General features: G+C 33.3%; 1 protein-coding gene across 2 annotated transcripts in view; it reads left to right on the forward strand.

Annotated features, from left to right (window-relative positions):
• Window positions 1-16,382, forward strand: part of ADAD1 (adenosine deaminase domain containing 1) — a 47,512-nt gene that overhangs the window by 17,983 nt on the left and 13,147 nt on the right. The window contains exons 7-10 of one of the 2 annotated variants that reach the window (XM_055317097.1): window positions 432-602; window positions 1,884-2,113; window positions 7,278-7,515; window positions 13,171-13,303. In XM_055317097.1, the coding sequence (XP_055173072.1) occupies window positions 432-602; window positions 1,884-2,113; window positions 7,278-7,515; window positions 13,171-13,303 (772 nt within the window). The remainder of the gene's footprint in view (window positions 1-431; window positions 603-1,883; window positions 2,114-7,277; window positions 7,516-13,170; window positions 13,304-16,382) is intronic. The other variant, XM_055317098.1, reaches the window with a different exon arrangement.

Consider the following 16,382-nt stretch of genomic DNA (forward strand, 5'->3'; position numbering starts at 1 on the left):
ACATGTCAGACTGGGCTACAGTTGAGGACTTCTTTTGTCAGGGAAGGGAAAAAAGAAGCAAGGAGAATTTTTACACTTCAAGTAGGAGGCTGAGAGCAGAACTGAGAAAAGAGAGGAATCAATAGAGAAATGGGTCATTAGCTGGATATGACTGTTTAGGACTCAAATGTGAAATGAGTGGAGTGTAGTAGTCAAGGAATGGTGCTTTTAGGTCACATGTCAGACTGGGCTACAGTTGAGGACTTCTTACAGGATTTAACTCTTCTCTAAATAAGGCAAAAGTTATTTTAGGAATTCTTAATTTCCAAACTTTCCTTTGGAGAAATAGCCTTTCAATGAGGGACATTGTTCACGACACACATGAATATGATGCTTAAAATAAATTACTGTAAAATTTTATTACTTAATAAAGTTATAACTCTTTTTTTTAGGTACTTTTATAGACAACTTCTACTCTTCTACAGCAAAAATCCTGCTATGATGGAAAAATCAATATTTTGTACAGAACCAGCTTCTAATCTACTGACTCTGAAACAGAATATCAACATTTATCTCTATATGAACCAGTTGCCTAAAGGGTCAGCTCAGATTAAGTCACAATTGTAAGTATTGTAGAAGTTGTTTTTAAAAGCAGTTAGAATGGCTAGATCATATATTCTAAGTCCCTAGAACAGCACTAGAACAAGTAAACTCATACCTATTCGTATTCTCCCTCTGACTTGAGGTGTTATTTGTGGCCTCTAGCAGGGGCCTCTCCACTCAGTCTGATCTGTTACTACTAAAATTATTCCACATACTTCTGTGCTGTTGAAAATTTTCTTCTTTCGAGTTTTAAGACTTCATAAATGTTAGGAAAGCCTGGTTTTATGAATTCTCACATACTAATACTGGAGTTAATGCAGTTTTTCTGAGTCTGTAGCTAAAACTTTATTATCTTGATGAATGAGTAGCATCAGCATGACACTTAAACAGCACAGACAAGCACAAAGGAGAAAAGCAAGTCTATCTAGAGATAACCATGGTTAATATTTTTTTTAGAAATTCTTCCAGTTACACCTTTGAAAACAAGTGCAAGGACTGTTCCTGGAGAGAAGATTCAGAACAAATGATTTTACTTTTTTTTTTTTAACATATTTTACTGGAGATTAATCTTGAACACAAATTGTCAGGGTTTATTTTTTCTTCATTCTCTTGTATTTTTTTAAATTTTTAAAAAAATTTCAGAGAAAGAAAATGACAACTGTGGAAGGAACAAAACTTAAGTTTTCATTTTATTTTAAGGGACATAAAGGCAGTAAAAAGAATTTATCTTTGCCCAGAAGCTCTAAATATGGTTAATTTCTGTTTGGTATTAATCTTAAGGAATGGCAAGTTAAACATGTTTGAAAACAATTCTTAAGTACATATAGATTTTACTTTGTCCACTTTTTTTTAATTGTTTTAATGTTTATTTAAATTCCAGTTAACATACCGTGTAATATTAGTTTCAGGTGTACAGTATAGTGATTTAACACTTCTGTATGATCCTAGTGCTCATCACAAGTGCACTTCTTAATCCTAATCACCTTCTTTTTAACCCATCCCCCCACCAGCCTCCCCTCTGGTAACCATCAGTTTGTTCTTTGTAATTGAGAGTCTGTTTCTTGGTTTGCCCTCCCTCTCTTTTTCCCTTTAGCTCATTTGTTTTGTTTCTTAAATCTCACAAATATCATGATTTAATCATATGATATTTGTCTTTCTCTGACTTTCACTTAGCATAATACTCTCTAGCTCTATGCATGTCATTGCAAATGGCAAGATTTTGTTCTTTTTTATGGCTGAGTAATACCCCATTTTGTATACTTTGTTTTGTAAAAGAAAAAAAAAACCTTTCCTTTTTCTAGGCGTCTTAATCCACATTCTATATCTGCATTTGAAGCCAATGAAGAACTGAGTCTCCATGTGGCTGTTGAAGGCAAAATTTATCTCACTGTCTACTGTCCTGCAGATGTTGTTAATAGAGTAAGCAGTATGTCCTCAAGTGACAAATTGACAAGATGGGAAGTGCTTGGTGTACAGGGAGCATTGCTGAGTCACTTTATACAGCCAGTTTACATCAGCAGTATACTTGTTGGTAAGTGGGATTTCAGTACCTCTTGGCCTCTTTTCATTAAGTAAATATATCAGCATAAAATCATATTTTGCATTCGTGATCCTTTATTTAAGGTAAACCACATTCATCGTTCTGTTGAACTTTTTATTTCATGGTAACTTGTAATCATACTTGGTATTTTGCATGAATAGATAATATAGTGCATACTTTTCTGCATTTTGCTTTTTCATTTAATGTATTCTGGAAATATTTCCATGTCAAGTATGTAAGAATTTCCTAATTATTTCTCACTGTATAGTACGTCTTTGTATAAAGGTATCATAATTTATTTAAGCACTTACAGGTTGAAGGAACTTTAGATTATTTCTAATATTTTTTTACAGCTACCAAAATGCATAGTGAATGACTTTTTTTATATTTGTTATTTGACAAATATAAAAGACTTGTAAGTCTGTCTCTAAGATGAATTCCTAGAAATAGAATGGCAGGTAAAGATGTATGCATTTGCAATTTTGAAAAATGTTACTAAGTTACCCCCCAAATCACATTCCCACTGGTAATATATGACAGTGCCAGTTCTTCTTACCCTCAAAAGTAGTTACTTTTCTAAATCTTCTTTTTCCATATATGAATTCTTGTGGATGATAGTTTCTTAGATTTAATTTGGTTACAAAAGTTCTTTGCCATATTTCTTTTTAGGTCTGATACTCTCTCAGATGCTTAAATTTTTCTCGGTCACCTTTAAGAAAGGCTTTTTCTTCTTGAATGTCTATTAGGTCTGTAAGAATTGTCTATGCTTTCACTAGAATCATAGCTTTCTTTGACTTTGATGAAGATGTAAAATTAGTCGCTTTTATGATATAATTCCATGCTATATTTAGTTTCTTAAAAGGTTGGATGGTTATAGATTCTTGTAGAATTACTTCGTAATAGCTAGTGGTTTGGGACAGGAGCTTAAAATTTTTTTTTAATTTTTTTTAATTTATTTACGATAGTCATACAGAGAGAGAGAGGCAGAGACACAGGCAGAGGGAGAAGTAGGCCCCATGCACCGGGAGCCTGACGTGGGATTCGATCCCGGGTCTCCAGGATCGCGCCCTGGGCCAAAGGCAGGCGCCAAACCGCTGCGCTACCCAGGGATCCCAGGAGCTTAAAAATTAAATCTCTTGTCATTTTGAGTTTCATCTTGCACCTAGCAATGGGGAACATCAGGTAGCAATAAAAACATTCTATAAGACTTTGTAAAATTATTTCTGTTCTCTTTCTTGGCATCTTTGTGGAACACACCTAAAGCTAATTTGCATTCTGCCTGGTATAACCTAAATGATTTTTAATCTGTTTAAGTTGTTTATAAAAAATGCAGATTTTTGAACATCTTGAGATCCTTATTCTGCCTGGGGAAGGGGGTAGGAGTTTTGAGGCAGAGGAATACACATTTTAGAAGCACCACTAGGTGATTTGGATACAATTACGTGAATGGCTCTTTGAGAAACACTCATTTAAAATTTCTTTAAACTAAAAGAGATTTGGAGAGCTAAAAGAATCTTCAGAGTTCACTGAATTTTATTAGTAGGTTAGCTTCTTGCTTAGTATATAAACTCTTTTTATGCCATTCCTGATAGAATATCATCTAACCTCAGTTTAAGAGCATCCAATAATGTGGATTGTAGGATTTAAAGTCAGTCTATTAAATAGCTCCAATTGTTTTTTTTAAATTCCTCCTCATTTAGAATTGAAATTTGCTTCCCTTTAATTCTGTACTGACAATATAAGTGAGGGTAACGACCTCATCTTGTTCTGTTTTAAGTCTTATGAAATCTTTTACAGTTCTTTAATTGTTAAAAATCTAATTTACTAGATCAGTTACCAATGTGTAGAGTATTACATTTTAAGACTTCTTTAACTTTTCAAAAAGTTTAGAGAAGCAAATTTTATGCTGTACATGTTCATAGATGTTCATTTTATCACTTTATGGCAGTATTCTTTTTTAGGAAAAAAGTCTTAGGCTTGCATTAAAAAGACATTTATTATTATTTGAATAGAAAATAATCCACAATGGGGTGCCTTGGTAGCATGTGGGTTAAGCATCTGACTTGTGATTCTGGCTAGGTCATGATCTCAGGATTGTGGGATCACCAGCATGGGGCGCTATCCTCAGCATAGAATCTGCTTGAGATTCTTGCCCTCTCCCTCTACGCTTCCCTCTGCTCATGCATGTGCACTCTTTCTCTCTCAAAATCTTCAGGGGGGGGGAAGGGAAAATAATCCAGAGCAATATGGAAGAAAATTCACTTTGCCTAAGTACTTAAAAACAGCTGGCTTTATATTACTTTTCAAGCTTTTTAAGGTATATCTTGCAAATTATGTATTATGTTATGGTAAGATCATCTGTCTAAATATTTCAAGAGTGTTTATCCAGAGGTATTTCCATCTAGGAGTTCTTTTCATACACAGATGTGAATTGTACATTTGGATTGTAAAGATTACCAATTACTAATTCCCTCCTAATGAAAAAATCTGTTTTAAACATAGTTCATGGACTTCTAAGAAACATTTGATAATGTTAGAGATTCTGTTATTCATTCCTTTTTTTTTTTTTAAATCTCAGTAATAGGTTCAAATGTTAAATACTTGCCCCATATCATTCAGTTTGCCTGTTGGCAGAGTCTGGACTCAAAATCATTTCATAACTTCTGCTGCTGCTTTTTGTATTAAGTTGAACTCTGATAGCTTTGTTTGAGCATAGCCAGTGACAAGAATCTCACTGCTATGTCTTTTAAACTTGACCGTCTTGAAGGCAGATCCTTTGCCACACTCATCTTGGTCCAATCTATGCTGGGGGTGTTGGTCAGTAAATGTTTCGTGAATAAATGGTTTGAATCAGCGTGTTTTTTTGTTTTTGTTTTCGAAAGTGCTTTTATTTTTCTACTTAAAACTAACTCTGGAATACAGGAAAAATGTTATTCTTGTTGCTTTTATTCCCACCCAGGAAGCTTTTAAAATAATATGAAATGGTATTGGTATTAATATCCCAATCCCTAAAGATTCTAATGTGCACCCAGGATTGATAATTACTGCTCTCTGATAATATGTTTTATATTCCTTTTTTGTCAGGTTTTTATTGAACCATCTATATGGTTTTTTTTTTCATCTATATGTTAGGTGTTGTGCACTGTTGCATTATTCTCAAAGGTGCTATTCATGTAATGAAATGCAGAGTGAGCATTATGAATACAAAGGCAAGATGTTTCTTGCCTTATGTCTTCTACTCACACATTTGTGTTTCACAGGAACATGATTTGTTTTCTCCAGATGTTCTATGATAAATGGGTGGTGGTGTTAAAATGTAATACCCCAGACTAATTATGTTCCAGATGTGGTAGGGCCAGTACATAGTTCTTTAATGTTTGATTCTTTGATTTATGCACTTTATTCTTCTTCATGCAGCCTTTTTAAGAGCTGTTTCCACAACCATTTCTGTGGGTTTATATTACACTTATGGTAGATTAATCTCCTGAGAATCTTTGTGTATAAAAAGCTGTCCAGTCAAGTCCGCTGTTGTCTTTGATTAGATTTAGTTTTTGGCTTACCTTTGAGCTTCATGTTATTTTAGATAACTTTAGATAAATCAAATTTTCCCTACTATATGACATATTATTAGATCTGTATTTTTCCAGGAACAAGATTTAGCCTCTGTATATAAACAAAACCATACTTCAGATTTAGTTAATAGTTAAAGCATACATATGTAAAGGGGAACAGTAAAATTTCTAATATTAATATGCTTTTCTATAAAATTATTGTTTTATATTAAAACATTTTTAAATGAATCAATTTGGCATGTAAGGAATCTTAAATGGAATTTGACTTGCAGGGCTATTTTTCCCCCCACATATGTCTTTGTATTTTAGGCACAAACAGTGCCATTATCTCATTACAGTATGTCTTTTTCTGGGATGCTACAATAGAGAGGATGTGATAGATACCTACAATGGAATATTACTCAGCCATAAAAAAGAATGAAATTTTGCCATTTGCAACAGCATGGATAGATCCAGAGGGTATAATGCTAAGTGAAATAAGTCAGAGAAAGACACATACCATATGATTTCACTCGTGTGGATTTTTTTTTCTCATGTGTAATTTTAAAAACAAGCAAGACAAAAAAAAGACAAACCAGAAAACAAACTCTTAACTATAGAGAACAGAGTGGTGGTTACTAGAAGAGAAATAGGTGGAGAGAAGGGTGGAATACATTATGGGGATTAAGAGAAGAATACATCTTGATAAGTGCCAAGTAATATATAGAATTGTTGTATCTGCATATTATACATCTGAAACTATACTGTACTGGAATTTAAAAAAGAGTATTTAGAAAAAGGCTGTCAATAGCAATTCATGTTCTTTTTACATCATTTTCTAGTTTCCAGATAGTCATAACCAGCAGCCATCTCAACAGTTCCAATGTATGGAAACAATTTTATTTGGAAAATAAAGTCTTGTGGCATATAACATTTCTTTTTCTGAGAAAAGGGGTCTAATTTAGAATTACTAATTTTTAAATGGGAATGAGTTGTCTAATTTCTATTTTAAGTTTAATGCAGCTCACAATTTTATACTGTACTAATGACATTACATCTTTTTGAGCTTTCTCTCAATAGTTATTTTAACTGGTTTTGTTATTAGCAAAAATTATAATCAGAAATAGACATTATTTAAATGATTTTGTGTTGTGAAACTGAAGCATTGTCCTCCTGGAATAGGCGTAATTTGTGGCCCTTAGATATGGAAAAATAGCTTAATCTCACCAACTATTTATCAGCCTTGCTTATCCTTCTATATTATGTGCTGGTTTCATGCTGTAATCTAAGGAATCAAGACAGGATGAGCCAGTTCTGTTGGGCAGAATCTTATAAACAGTACTATATTTTTGAGAGGACATTTCTGGCTCTTCATTTTTATTCGCTGGAATGTCAATTTATTTTCTGTAGATTCTATTTTGAATGGAAATTATGACCATTGTTACCTTGTCCTGATACTGGTAAAGAATTTAGAAGTAGTTGGTAAGAGAGAGGTGGGAAAGGAAAGATATTATTGCAAGATAAATGATAACATTAGACTATTTCCTTTTTTGGGGGGGGTCTATTGATATTGAACTTCTGAGTGTTTTGTTTTTACTTTCTAGGTGATGGGAATTGCAGTGATACTAGAGGTTTAGAAATTGCTGTAAAGCAACGTGTTGATGATGCACTTACTTCAAAACTTCCAATGTTTTACTTGGTCAACAGACCTCATGTTAGTTTAGTACCTTCTGCATATCCACTGCAAACAAACTTGGAATATAAATCCTTGAGTCTGAATTGGGCACAGGGGGACATTTCTTTGGAGATTGTGGATGGCCTGAGTGGAAAGATCACTGAAAGGTTAGCATTACTAATTTCTTTTAAAACCACGTATTTAAGCAGGGCACTTGTGAGCAATGAGTGTTGTTTATAAGTGTTGAATCAGTAAATTGTATACCTGAAACTAGTATTACAATGTGTTAACTAACTGAAATTTAAATAAAAAAACTAAACAAATCATAAGGAAGAAAAAATACAATACTGTACTGGATTTATCAGAAAAAATCTACATATGAATGGAACTGTGCAGTTTAAACCTGTGTTGTTCAAGTGTCAACTGTATTTAGAAAGGGCCCACACAAGTATAAGGGGCCCAGAAGTTAAGCTTTACAGTAAATCTACCTTGGTCTATACTATAATATAAACAAAACAAATCGCTTAAAAAATATTAAGCAAAAATACATTTTAATAGAACTTTTAAAATTATTATTTCTTAGATGCAGTTTTTAAAATTCTGAACAATAATAGTTATTGAGTATGACAATTTTGCAGGCCTTGTACTAATTAAAAAAAAATCATTGTTTTTCTGATGAGAAGACAGAGCTGGAAAAGTTTTATAACTTAAGTTACATAGTAAGTTGAATAGAGCCAGCATTCAAAATCAGTCTCCAGAACCTATAATTTTCTGAGTGTCATTTCATGATTATAATTAGCAAAAGAATCCTATAATGTATTTGTTTTAAAAATTCATTTTCTCTTACTGAATCTGATTTTCTGGATCTAAGGCTAAGGATATGTGTTCTCAAATATTATTCACATATACTTACATGTGAAAACTAATGTACTATGTTATACTGCCTTCCTAAAATAACCCTATAGATTACATGGTGCTGTTGCTCTTTGACAGATAAACTGCTTCAAGCTAGGTTTATTATTTTTCTTAATGTCACACAAATAATAATATAGCTGGGATTCTTCTCTGGATATTATTTCCAAAGCCCTTGTCAATAACCATAATATGTTATGCCTTTTAGACATTTCTTTGTAATATTCCTGCCATTGATTAGCGAGTAAAACTACAGCTGCTCTTCTAGTATATGCTCTTCTATGGTCACACAACCATACATTTTTAATGAGATAATAATGTTAAAATTTTTTTTGGTGAAAGATTTAAGACCATATGCAAGCAAATGTTACTATCAACTAGGCATACTATTGATTACTTCAACTAGTGTGAATTACACTGTTCTTGCTTTGAATCAGCACAAAGTAATATTACTGTTAACAGTGGACAAACTGCACATTAAAAAGTCTTTTACTGAAAACAGAAAATACTAGCATAAGAAAGCTGAAATGTAAAATGATCTTAACTAATTTATTATAGCTAAATACTTGCCAGGTGATTACAAGTAAAGAGAGCACATATGATCTAAATAGTAGACAGTGTAGTTCAGCTCCAAAGCACTCCATAAAGGATACTATCGTTGTAATGTGTAATTTACAAGGAAGAAAGAACCATTAACAGATATATGTGCAACAAATAACATAGTATCATTATTCAAAAAAAAGTTACAGGAGGAAAAATAGAAATCCAGTACTAATTGAGACAGTAATTGACCTTTCAATTCATGATCAAATGAACAAAACAATAAGCACAAGGATACAGTGGTTTTTAATAACAAAAAGGTAGATTTGATTAACTTATATAAAACTGCACTGTAAAAATATAAAACACCTACTTTTGAGGAACCTATAGAATATTGAAAAAAAATGATCCTATGTTATGCCACAAAGAAAATCTCAATTCTAAAAGTTAGAAGCAATGTGAGAACCTAGAACTGGACCCTCAATTCTATAGTCGGCTAATCTTCAACAAAAGCAGGAAAGAGATTCAATGGAAAAACACTAATCAACGAATGGTGTTGGGAAAACTGGACCACATTTTACACCATACACAAAACTAAACTCTAAACGGATGAAAGACCTAAATGTGAGACAGGAATCCATCAAAAACCTAGAAAAAAACAAATGCAGTGACAGCTTTCACCTCAGCCATGGCAGCTTTCTATTAAGCATGTCTCTAGAGGTGAAGAAAACAAGAGTAAAAATGAACTATTGGGACTTCATCGAGATAAAAAGCTTCTGCACAGCAAAGGAAACAACAAAACTAAAAGGCAACCTATGGAATGGAAGAAGATACTTGTAAATGTCTTATCAGATAAAAAGCTATAGTAGTATCCAAAATCTATAAAGAACTGAACAAACTCAGTACCTAAAAACCAAAAAATCCAGTCAAGAAATGGACAGAAAACATGAATTGTTATTTTTCCAAAGAAGACCTACACATGGCTAACAGACACATGAAAAAATACTCAACACCAGTCATCATCAGGGAAATAAAACCACAATGAGATACAACCTCACACTGGTCTGAATGCTAAAGGAAAAACTTAAGGAACAACAGACGTTGGTGAGGATGGGGAGAAAGGGGAACCCTCTTGCACTGTGGATAGGAATGCAGACTGGTGCAGCCACTCTGGAAAATAGTATGGAGGTTCCTCAAAAAGTTAAAAATGGAGCTACTCTATGACCCAGCAATTATACTACTAGGTATTTATCCAAAAAACACAAAACTAGTGATTCAGAGGGCCACAGGCACCCCAGCGTTTGTAACAGCAATGTCCACAATGGCCAAAATATGGAAAGAACCCAGATGTCCTTTGACTGATGAATGGATAAAGCAGTGGTATACACACACATATACACATAAAGTGGAATATTACTCAGCCATTGGAATATTACTCAGCCATCAAAAACAATGAAATCTTGCCACTAGCAACAGTGTGGATGGAACTAGAGGGTATTTGTTTTAAACTAGAGGGTATTATGCTAAGTGAAATAAATCAGAGAAAGACAAATACCATATGATTTCACTCGTGGGATTTAAGAAACAAAACAGCACAGAGGAAGGGAAAGAAAAGATAAAAACAGGCAAACCATAAGAGACTCAGTTCTAGGGAACAAACTAAGGGTTGCTGGAGGGGAGGCAAGGGTAGATGGGAGAACTGGGTGATGGACATCAAGGAGGACACTTGATGTAATGAGCACTGGGTATTCTATGCAACTGATGAGTCCTTAAACTCTACCCTGAAACTAATGTACACTGTATGCTAACTAGCTTGAATTTAAAGGTAGAAGTGATGTAGATAGTATTTTTGGTTGTGATACAGTAAATCTGTAAACAAAATCAGTATACTAGGAGTTTCATTGGTGGGGGGAGTCTTCTAACTTTTGACTCAAAGAGGAAATATAAGGGATGCCTGGGCGTGCTCAGTGGTTAAGCATCTGCCTTCAGCTCAGGGTGTGATCCTGGAGTCCCAGGATCAAGTCCCATGTTGGGCTACCTGCACGGAGCCTGCTTCTCCCTCTTCTATATCTCTGCCTCTCTCTGTCTCTCTAATGAATAAATAAATAAAAATCTCTTTTAAAAAAAAGAAATATAAAATGAAACAGCAGAATATTTGAGACAAGGATATTGAAAGCATTCAATATATTTTATATATATATATATAGTTCAGTATATCAGAACTTGTAGGATATACAGCTAAATGCAAAGCTGAATGGAAAAGACAGTACTTGAAATGCTTATATCAGGAAATAAGCAGAATGAAGAAATCAACAAAACTAGAAATGTAACTTAAAGAGCTAAATAATATAGGAAGTAGTCTTAGAAATCTGAGTCTGTGAAAAAATATCCCTAGCGAATCTCTTGTTTAGTGAATTAAGTAATTAACAGAAACTGAAAATTAAAGGTTCATAAAAACTTCTCTCAAAAATGTAAATATTTTTTTAAAAATCCTGTGAAATGCATATATCTTTAGGAAAAATTATTTATATAACTGGTACAAAAGAGGGAAAAATCTCAACAATATTTTCATAAGAAAGTAAGGTACCCTGTTTGCAAAGAAAGAGCACCGTGCTGAGGTGGTTCAGAGGAATTTTAAGCCTTTATAAATAGCAGAAATTTCCAGTGCTAAGAAGATGGAAAACATTAAAATTCTTTTTATGAAGCAGGTGTATCACTGCTACTTAAATCCGATAGAAGATTGCTGCCCTCCCTCCATAAAAGTTGTATATGAAGCTTTCTTTTATATCCAAACAAAATATTGCTAAATAAAATAATAGGAATCAGGATGTAGTAGTATATTTAAAAATACATATTTTATACAATACCAATTAGTATTTTTTATAGGAGTGAGGATAGTAACATAATAGGAATAACAACAGGCTAGAAATAAATTCTTATTAAAATAGTCATATTGATTTAGGGACATAAACAATATATTCATCCTATATAAATTCTAAGAAGGCATATAATATAGCTCTTTAGCTATTCTAGATAAAGATAATAAAAGGAATAGTTTGATTTTTTTGTTAAGGATAAAATGTGTGTTTTATTAGTCAAAAGTATCATCATGGTTGATAATATCCAGAACAAGAAACGATTGTTTACTGTTATTGTTAATATTATACTTAAAGCATTTGGACAAGAGAAAGAAATGAAAGATTATAAAATATTGGAAGGAAGAAGGTAAAATTGCCATTCTGTGCATATGGTATCATTTTATACCCTAAAAGCCCAGGAGAATCATTGAGAAAACTACAACCAAAGGTATCATGATGGAAATATTAATAAAGAGATAATTGATTTCATACATAAGAGCTTTTGTTAATTATTGCTGTGAATAAAACTACCTCAAAACTTAGTGATTTAAAAATAACCGTTTATTACTGCTCAAAGTTTTTAGGTCAACTGAGCTGGATATTGTGGAGCTCCCTCTTTCATCCAGGGTTAGCTCTAGGTCAACTGAAATTCAACTTGGCTGAACTTAGAAGGATGACATGGCTCTGGTCCATGTGTTGTCTCACCCTCTTGTAGACTGGTCCCAGCTGGTTTGTTGGGCAGAGATAGGATTCCCTAGAGAATGAGAACACAAACCTATAAGCCCCAGGCTCAGAACTGACACATCATCTATTCTGTTAACCAGAATAAGGCACAAAGCTAGCTCAAATTCAGGGAGACGGGAAATCAACCATAGTTATCGAGAGGAGAATCTGGAAAGTCACATAAAGAGTATGGAGACGGAAATGAAGGATTTGAGAAATTTTTGTAAATACAAGAACAACGAATAATGAAGAGAGTTAAAGCAAAAAATTTCGTGGTTTATGGACCCACTTTTAATTAGAAACAAAAAATATCTGCAAGGACATATACAGAAGGTCATGAGGGGTGTATATATTTACTCTTTTAGTGAGTTAAAATTTACATGTAGTAAAATGGGCTATATAGCTTCATGACTTTTGATATATATACACCTGTATTACTATTACTCCATTAAAATGCAGGACATTTTCAGTATTCCAGAAAATATATCTGTCCCTTTTTCCAGTCAGTTCTAGTACAGCTTTTAATTTGGATCAATATAGATTAATTTTGCTTCAAACAGTAAAATGTTCCAGTATCTGCTTTAATTTTTAATGCAATACTATAATTTAAACTGTAATAAAATTAGCTTCAGAAAGTAAATATTCAGAATGATTTTATGTAAAAATCTTTCACTATTTTCATTGCACATAATTGGAAAAAATATTTGTAGATTTTGTGTTGATTTTCATCTTTACAGTTGTCAACATCCTTGAATAATGATTGTGAATGTTTCATTCTTTCTACTTTAGTTCCCCATTTAAAAGTGGTGTGTCAATGGCAAGTCGGCTTTGTAAAGCTGCAATGTTAAGTCGATTTAACCTGCTTGCCAAAGAAGCTAAAAAAGAAGATTTACTTGAGGCTAGTACATACCATGCAGCAAAGGTAAGTCCTTAAAGGAATGAAATTGATTGTAGAAATAAAATTTAAGAAAACAAAAATGTAATTTTATGATAATGAGACATAGGAGAAGTTGGTTGAAATAGTTCCTGAGTACATGGTATTGCCATGTTCTGATAGAATTATTTTTTATTTGAGATTACGTATGTAAATGAGTGTTGCCACTTAAAGTAGCCACCTTAGTATGGTATATACTTATTTTGATGATACTGATCAAAACCTGTTTTCATACCCAGAGGGAAAAAACGGTAATAAAATTTCTCTTGTATATATTAACTCTGCTAACTTTAGAAGTTCAGTATTCTAAAATAATACATTAAGATATTCATATAAATTAATTATCCCATTAAAGTTGTGGAACTGCTATAATATCAGCAGGAGTTGAGCCTGATTAAGTAGATGGTGTACATAGCCTTTTTCTCTCTTTAAAAATATTTTTTTTAGTATTATATACATAATGTATGTTTAGAGAATTTGGCAATCTTTTTAAATAGGAAAAATACTACTAGTAATCCTTCTATTCAAATTATGACACTCTTAATCTTCTAAGCATGTTATTTCAGTTTCTGTTTATGTGTGGCATGCATATATGTGTGTATTTTTGTATATCTTAAAATATAAATATACTAAATGTGTTTTTTAATCTTTTTCATTTGCCATAGTCTGACATGAACCATGTTATCGTGATAACATTGTTTCTGATAACTTAAATTCATTTTCAGTTAATAATATAGTATCATATGAAACTCTCTTAATTTCAACAATATGTTAATGCTTAGACTGTATAATCTGTTATATATAATATAATTGAAACAATTATATTAACCACAGGTTTATGGGTATGTACACACATATTTAAGTATAAAAACTTATGTAGGCAATTTCTGGCTCTTTGGTGGCATGAAGAAGTTGTAGATCATCTTTAGAAAAGCAAGTATAAAAACTGGACAGAATTGTCAAAAAAAAAAAAAAAACACCTACCACTCTGGAAATTGAAGACAGAAAACATTGAGAAGTGTATATTGTTGAAAAAGTGCTTGAGCTTTGGATAAGAACAGAAGGAGTTTGTGATGCCTTCACCCAAGGCTTTCCTGTTTCTCCCTCCTCTCTGGTAGTTTGAATGGCAAAAACTATAGTTTTTACTAGAGTGAGGATGCCACTGGAAATAGATTTGCTGCTTAAGAGTGGACTTACTTGGGATAGAGCATAAGAATTTGAAGCTTTGTCAGCTAAAAATGCCAATCCTAGTAGGAAACAAAGGGAAGAAATAATAATTTTGCTGGCCCAAGGTTGAAGTCCTGGGTGGGGCAAGTGATGTACCAACTAGTAACTTAAGTAGATTGTAAAAATGAAAGAGCCACCCAAGTGCCGAGAAAAATTTTCTATATATCATTGGCTGAATGAGAGCCTTCACTCCTGCAGGGAAGACCGAACTCAGTAAAGAGTGAAACTGTAAAAGAGAACTGACTGCAACTTTAAATCCTGTAGTCCCTCTTTATCCATAGGGGATACTTCAAGAACCCCAGTGGATGCCTGAACCACAGATATTACTGAATCCCATATACTGTTGTTTTCTTATACATACATACCTATGATAAAGTTTGATTTATAAATTAGGCATAAGAGATTAACAACAGTAATATTAAATAGAACAATTACAACAGTGTATTGTAATAAAAGTTATATGGACTCTTTCTCAGAATACCTTATTGTACTGTACTTTCTTGTGATAATGTTAAATGATAAAATGCTTATTTGCTAAGATGAAGTGAGATGAATAATACAGGCATTGTGACTTAGTGGGACATAGTGTGAGGCTACTATTAACCTCCTGATACATCAGGAGGAGGATCATCTACTTCCAGACTGTGATTGGCCATGGGTAACTGAAATCAGGGAAGAACCATGGATAAGGTGAGGGGACTATGTACACAACTCCCCCCGCCCTGCACATACACAATTTGATGAGACAGTAGCTGCCTAATAAGTTTAAGGTGTTTGAACAGTGTCTACTGAAATCATTATTATTAAACTATGCAGATACAGGGTAACCATTAGGAAACCAGGCTAAAGTATAAAAATAATAGAAAAACTGGAAGAGAGAACAGTAGCTTCATACCATGGAGAAAACCAATCTTAACAATTTAAGCAAGCTAAATTAAAAAACAAAAAACTTCAGAAAAATCATATCCAGAGTTTCTACAATATATTGTCTAAAAAAGTTTAAGATTCAACCCAAAATTATGGGATATGTAAAAAACAGGACAGTGAAACCTATACTCAGGAAAAAAAGTCAGTAGAAACTGGTTCTGCGTAGGTCCAAATGTTGAAGATATCTAAGACTTCAAAGCAGCTATTATAAATAAGTTCAGAGGATGAAAGGAAAATATAGATGTGTATCAATAAGTAGGCAATCTCAATAGAGAAATAGAAACTACCAAAAAAATTCTAGAATTGAAACAGTAAAGGTGAAAAATTATTTAGATGTCCTGAATAGCACATTTGAGATGGGAGATAAAAATAAAAGAACTTTGAAGATAGATCAGTAGAAATTATTTTATTTTTTTATTTTTTATTTTTTATTTTTTAATAAATTAATTTTTATTGGTGTTCAATTTACCGACATACAGAATAACACCCAGTGCTCATCCCATCAATTGTCCCCCTCCGTGCCCGTCACCCATTCACCCCCACCCCCGCCCTCCTCCCCTTCCACCACCCCTAGTTCATTTCCCAGAGTTAGAAGTCTTTATGTTCTGTCTCCCTTTCTGATATCTCCCACACATTTCTTCTCCCTTCCCTTATATTCCCCTTCACTATTATTCATATTCCCCAAATGAATGAGAACATACACTGTTTGTCCTTCTCCGATTGACTTACTTCACTCAGCATAATACTCTCCAGTTCCATCCACGTTGAAGCAAATGGTGGGTATTTGTCGTTTCTAATGGCTGAGGAATATTCCATTGTATACATAAACCACATCTTCTTTATCCATTCATCTTTCGATGGGCACCGAGGCTCCTTCCACAGTTTGGCTGTTGTGGACATGGCTGCTAGAAAC

This window comes from Nyctereutes procyonoides, unplaced genomic scaffold, assembly GCF_905146905.1.
Source record: "Nyctereutes procyonoides isolate TBG_1078 unplaced genomic scaffold, NYPRO_anot_genome, whole genome shotgun sequence".
In the NCBI taxonomy this organism is placed as follows: Eukaryota; Metazoa; Chordata; class Mammalia; order Carnivora; family Canidae; genus Nyctereutes; species Nyctereutes procyonoides.